Raw genomic sequence first — 6,388 nt, forward strand, 5'->3', positions numbered from 1 at the left:
TTTCATTTAACTTTTATCCATACATACACTTTTTGTCATTCTCAAGTTTACTCAATCTTTACATTAAGTATGTATATTAAAAAATGATTTGAAAACAATTTTTTTCTGAATTTAAATATTTTTTCATTTTGCAATTCAAATTAAAATTTCAAAAACCCGTCCGAGAGACAGACATGATTTTTTTTCCAGTAGAAAACTTATTTTTAATCTGTTTCAAGGTGTACCACCTGTCCGAGGGTAAAACTAAGAACCCCCGGTTCTTCGACGAAGACCTCGACGACCACCAGCCCTTCCCCACGCTGCAGCAGCTCCTGGAGACCCTGGACCCCCACACCGGTTTCAACATCGAGATTAAGTGGACCATGCGATTGGAGGACGGCACCTACGAACTGTACAACCCGACCGATCTCAACGTGTACCTGGACACCATCCTGGAGGTGGTCCTGCGGTACGGCGGGGAAAGGAGGATCATCTTCTCCGGCTTCAACCCCGACATCTGCCAGGTGATACGGCTGAAGCAGAACAAGTACCCCGTCATGTTCCTGACGGTGGGGGAGAGCAAGATCTACGATAAGTACAGCGACCCGAGGTGTTGGTCCATTAAGTCTGCCGCTCAGTATGCTGTGATGATAGAGATGTTAGGGATTAATGTGCACACCGAGGACCTGCTCAGGGAGCCTTCTCTGGTAAGGAATTTTGGGGGAAAAAAATTCATTTTTTTTTTCATTTTTTTTTTCATTAATTTTTTATTTTTTATTTTTCCATTTTTAATATTTTTTTCAATTTTTTATGAGGAAATGTAGTTTGTAAAATTTCCTGCTTAGATGCTTGAAAATGTTACTCTTTTTCTTGATTTTATACAGGGTGTGTCAGAAAAGAAGTTAAAATGGGGCTAGTGTGGCATGTTTGTGTCTATCATCTTCAGAAACAGGGATGGGGGAAAACTGGTTGGTGAAACAGATCAGAGACGCGTGTAACCCCTTTTGGGGTTGGTTCTTCCCAGTGGCCAAGAACCAATCCCAAAAAGGGTTATACGTGTCTCTGATCTGTTCCACCTACCAGTTCTCCTCCATATCCGTTTCTGAGGATGATATACCCCTCAAACATGTCACACTACCTCGATCTTGTCCAGAGTTTATCGAGGTAGCCCTTTTTGGGGTTGGTTCTTGACCATTTTTATTGATGTGCGGATGGTGTGACAATATATTCATGGGCTTTATCTCCCTTGAAAATGGGTGATGAAGTAGAACTGGCCGATGGAATAGGTCATATATGCGTTTCGGGGCAGTTTTTGATCAGTTTGTGGCAGTTTGGATTTCATAATTGTATAAAATAAAAAGTTTGAGAACTGCTGTCTTGCGGAGTTCATACTCCATGACATTCGAAATCTGTTTTAATATCCATCAGAAACAGTACTTCAACCAACAGTTTTAGAATCTCTGGTTTTGTAAAATAAAAAGTTTGAGAACTGCTGATTTATAAACGTTTTTGAATAAATTTGGACATTTTCAGAACTTCTAGGTTTCAGAAGCGGTATTTAATTTCTGTTCCCTTTTTTTGATGTGCGGATGGTGTGACAATATATTCAAGGGCTTTATCTCGCTTGAAAATGGGTGATGAAGTAGATGTGGCCGGTGGAATAGGTCATATATGCGTTTGACCCCTCTTCGGGGCAGTTTTTGATAGGTTTGTGGCGGGCTGAAGGGTGCGGGTGGCGTGATAGTATGTTCATGGGCTTTTCCTTCCTTGCAAATGGGTGACATCGCTATCCGCATTGCGGTTTTATTCTATCTATACACGAGTCTCAAATGCTAAAAAAAAATTGGTAAAAGTGGCCAAACACAGACAAACGAACCATCTGCTGGGGTTTTTATGATCAAAGCTTTATTCCAGACACCAAATATTTTTAATTTTGACCGAGACGACTTTTTAATGTAATTAGTGATTATTTTGATCTCAGGAGTCTGTGGTTATCAGACTAGATTTATTTTCTTTGATACCCTGTATAGATTTTTTTCCAAATTAAAAATTCTGTATATAAATTAAGAAAATCTTAATTTGAGAATAGCAGTTTTTTTGGAAAATGGCGATTTACAGATAAACTTTTCTGTCGTCAGGACATATTTCTGGGACATGCTGTATATTGGTATTTGCTGTGTTTTCGATAATTCTGCGTCAATGTTTTCAGCATTTTTTTTTACTAATGCTTAATTTCTCTGCTCACTTTCGCTTAACTATCGATTTCGAACGAGGAAGTCTCGATTTCTTTTATCAAATTATCGCAATCTGGTTATTCAAATCGCTTCATTACATGAGTTGAAAATGTCCGGTGTAAACCAGTATTCCTGCCCATATGTTTAAAATAAAGTCGAGACCTTGGCATGTGGCATACATAAAGGTGATGTTGACCTCTAGCGTTGTTTTGCACATGAGCGTAATGCTCGTTTAAAGAGCCATCATTTGCTTGTACTTTTTTTTTCTTTTAAGAAAATTTAGGGGGCGTTAATGATATAGTTCTATGTCATAAATCAGCTAAAAAAGTTCCTAAAAATATGTCCAGGAACACTTTGTTTTGGAGATACAGGGTGTTTTAAAATTTCGAAAATATCACATATTTTTGTGAAGATACTTGATGCAGGCTGGCGAAACCAGTGGCAGAGTTACTGGAAAATAACGTCATTAAGAATTCTGGAAATTGTACGCCATTGAATATTTTGGAAATTGGTTCCCGTCAATTTTTCAAAAATTAAAAAAATATATTAATTTTTAAATTAAAGCAAATTTGCCCTTTCAATAAATTCTAATCAAACCTCTCCATTCGACTGACGCTACGACCCTTCCAGGTAAAACTCGCCACCAACTTGGACCTGGTGATATTCTGCTGGGGCGACGAGAACGCCGACCCCGCCACCATAAAGTTCCTTAAATCGCTCGGCCTGCACGGCGTCATCTACGACAAGATCCACGAGTACTCCGGCAAGGAGGTCAAGGAGAGCATCTTCCTGGTGGAGGCTAGGGATTCGCAGAAGGAGCTGCTGAAGGTGGCGGCGGCGAACGCCGAGTCTCCCCAGAGCCCCCCGCCCCAGCCGGTGCTCAAGGAACGGGTGCTGGACTACGCCAAGGCTAAAGATCAGATCGGGGACGTCATGTCGACCGCTACGTCCCTGCAGAGTCTGGAGAGCCGCATGGTGGATTACGAGACTTCGAGTGGGACCAGCTAGCTAAGGGAGATGGAGGACTTGAGGATAGGTTCGGAGCCGGATTGAATAGTACCTTCTTTTTTTTGTTTATTATCTGGCCAAAGTCATATTTTATATGTTATTTTTATTATATGCACCAGACTTGTTTTGTCGTTTTAAATTTGTTGACGAGGGTTTTTATTCGAGAGGTATGAAAGTGTTGAGACGTACGAAAGTGTAGAAAGGCCATACGGTTTCATTTTTTTTCTTACAAAATTTTGAATTGAATATAAAGTTGATATTTCAAGCTTGACACAAACATTTATGTCTCAACTTCAAATTTCCTACTTCTAACAGGAAATTTTGTGTTTTAAACTTGAAATATCAAATTCAAACATTTTGAATGCAAACTCAATTGCAAATTCAAACTTGAAATTTACAATTAAAATTATGAAGTTTGAGTTTGAGTCAAATTCTGATTATTTTTTATTTCCACATTTCAAACTTAAACTCAAAATTTCAAGTTCATACCATACATCTCAAGTTTAACAACCGCGAAATTTTGAGTTCGGTTTTGAAATTTTGAGTTTTGAGTTTGAAATGTGGAAATAAAAAATAGTCTCAAAATGTGATATTTTGTGTTTAAACTCGAAATTTTAAGTCCAAACTTGAAATTTGAATTCTCACGAGAAATATTTAGTTCAAACTCAAAATTTCGAGTTTAAGTAAATGTTCAAATTTTTCTAGTTTGATTTCAAACTTTATAATTAAACAAAGGTAAAAACATTAAATGTATATAGTTCATTTTCTTTGGTTCATTAAATTTGAGTTGGAATTTGAAATTTGAATTGTTTTGAAATCCAAAATTTCGAGTTCAGGTTTTGAATTTTATTTTGAAATTTGGAAAACAATGAAATATATCTCAAAATTTCGAGTTTGAATTTAACATTCTGAGATTGGAATTTTAAGTTTGAATTTTTAAGTAGAAACACAAAATTTCCCATTTAAACTTCAAGTGTTTCAAATTCAAAATTTCGAGTTTAAATACTAGACTTCAAACTCAAACTCGAAATTTCAAGTTTGAATTCTAAAATTTATAAATAAAGCTAAAAATGTTTAATACCCACAATTCATTTTGTTTCGTTCATCACATTTCGAGTTCAAATTGTAAGTTTTGAGTTGAAATACGAAATTTTGGGTTCAACAGCAAAATTTCAAGTTCGAATTTGAAATATTGATTTGAAACCCGAAATTTTGAGTTCAGGCCTGAAATTTTGAATTTGAGTTTGAAATGTGGAAATAAGAAATAGTCTCAATTTGATATTTTGTGTTTAAACTCGAAATTTTAAGTTCAAATTTGAATTCACACAAGAAATATTCAGTTTGAACTCAAAATTTTGAGTTTAAATACGAGACTGCAAACTCAAAACTCGAAATTTCGAGTCTGAATTCTAAATTTTATAAATAAACAAAGCTAAAAACATTCAATATACACAATTCATTTTTTTTTCATACATCAAATTTCAAGTTCAAATTGTAAGTTTCGAGTTGAAATATGAAATTCAACCGCAAAATTTCAAGTTTTAATTTGAAATTTTTTATTGAAGTCCAAAATTTTGAGTTCATTTCGAATTTTGAATTTGATTTGAGTAATAAAATATATCTCAAAATTTCGAGTTTGAATTTAATATTTTGAGTTTGGAATTTTAATTTTGAATTCTTGAAGTGGAAACACAAAATTTCAGGTTTAAACTTCAAGTATTTCAAACTCAAAATATCGAGTTTAAATACGAGACTTTAAATTAAAACTCTAAAGCTAAAAATATTCATTGTACACAATTTATTTTCCTTCGTTCATCAGATTTTGAGTTCAAATTTAAATTTTCGAGTTGAAATACGAAATTTTGGGTTTAACCGGGAAAGTTCGAATTTGAAATTTTGTTTTGAAATCCAAAATTTCGAGTTCAGTCTTGAAATTTTGAATTTGATTTTGAAATTTGGAGGACAGAATAATAGAACATCTCAAAATTTCGTTTTGGAATTTGAGATTGGAATTTTAGGCTGGAATTTTTGAAGTAGAAACACAAAATTTCCGGTTTAAACTTCAAGTGTTTCAAACTGAAATTTTCAAGTTGGTCCAAAATTTCGAAATTTTGCCAAATAAATAAATTGTGTTTAAATTTGAAATTTCTAGTTTGAACTAAACAGAAAAGAAAAAAAATAATTTGAAAATGTATATCCTTTCTATGCTTTCTATACAATCATGTTTTTGCCATTTTTTAATGTATATAGATATTTTTTGGAAGTGATTTTCAGAATGAGTGGAAGTTTTATTATTCGACATCCTATTGAGTATTAATTGTCTTGGAAGCGTACAGGGTGTTTAATTTGTTCCTATATCGACTGCTCTAATTTGCAGTTCTTTCTAATATCCTCAAACATTTTTAGAACCTCTGGATTGAATAATTGTAGAAAATAAAAAGTTTGAGAACTGCCGTCTTGCAGAGTTCATGCTTCATGGTATTTGAAATCGGCTTTAATATCCATCAGAAAGTCGTAATATTTTTAGAACCTCTGGATTTCGCAATTCTAGACAACAGTTTTAGAATTTCTGGTTTCGTAAAACAAAAAGTTTGAAAAGTGCTGATTTATAAACGTTTTCGAATAAATTTGAACATTTTCAGAACTTCTGGATTTCAGAAGCGGGATTTAATTTCAGTTTCCTTTTTTTTTTGTGGTAAATTATTATAAACCAACTTATATAAAACTACTAGAACAAACTAACCACTCTGAACTTCTCCAAGCGCGATTAGGGAATTAGTTGCTAGAATTACTTTTTGAAATGAAAAAAAAAAAACTTTCGTAATTTGGTGTAGCGTTTACAGATATTACAAAGTATTCGATGATGTGATAATCAAAAATTCTTCCAACAAAAAAAAAAAAAAAATTTGGATATTGAGCTCATCAGGCTTGCATATAGAACGTATTGAATTGAGAGAGTGATAAGCATAAGCTATTTTTTTACTTAAGGCATGTTTAACGCTAGGACGGAATTCAATGTTGACCGCTTGAATGGTGATTGCGCGGCAGGATTGTAACTTTTAGAAGCGTTTAGCCAACGAAGGACCCGATTATCGCTTATTAGATTTTTTTTTTAGTTGTCGCACGTAGCTAGAAGGTCAAGTTGGCGTAACGCTTTTGAAATAAGT

At 34.3% G+C, this 6,388-nt stretch overlaps 1 protein-coding gene across 1 annotated transcript; it reads left to right on the forward strand.

The window, feature by feature from the left end:
• Positions 1–146: 146 nt before the first annotated feature.
• Positions 147–3,569, forward strand: LOC108916543 (glycerophosphocholine phosphodiesterase GPCPD1-like; the record flags this gene model as incomplete). The annotated part of the gene is made up of 2 exons (XM_023456939.1): positions 147–686; positions 2,844–3,569. Coding segments are annotated over 2 exons (918 nt in total), but the record flags the coding sequence as incomplete, so codon positions are not given.
• Between the last annotated feature and the right edge of the window lie 2,819 nt (positions 3,570–6,388).

Source organism: Anoplophora glabripennis, unplaced genomic scaffold, assembly GCF_000390285.2.
Source record: "Anoplophora glabripennis isolate ALB-LARVAE unplaced genomic scaffold, Agla_2.0 scaffold3743, whole genome shotgun sequence".
NCBI classification, from domain to species: Eukaryota; Metazoa; Arthropoda; class Insecta; order Coleoptera; family Cerambycidae; genus Anoplophora; species Anoplophora glabripennis.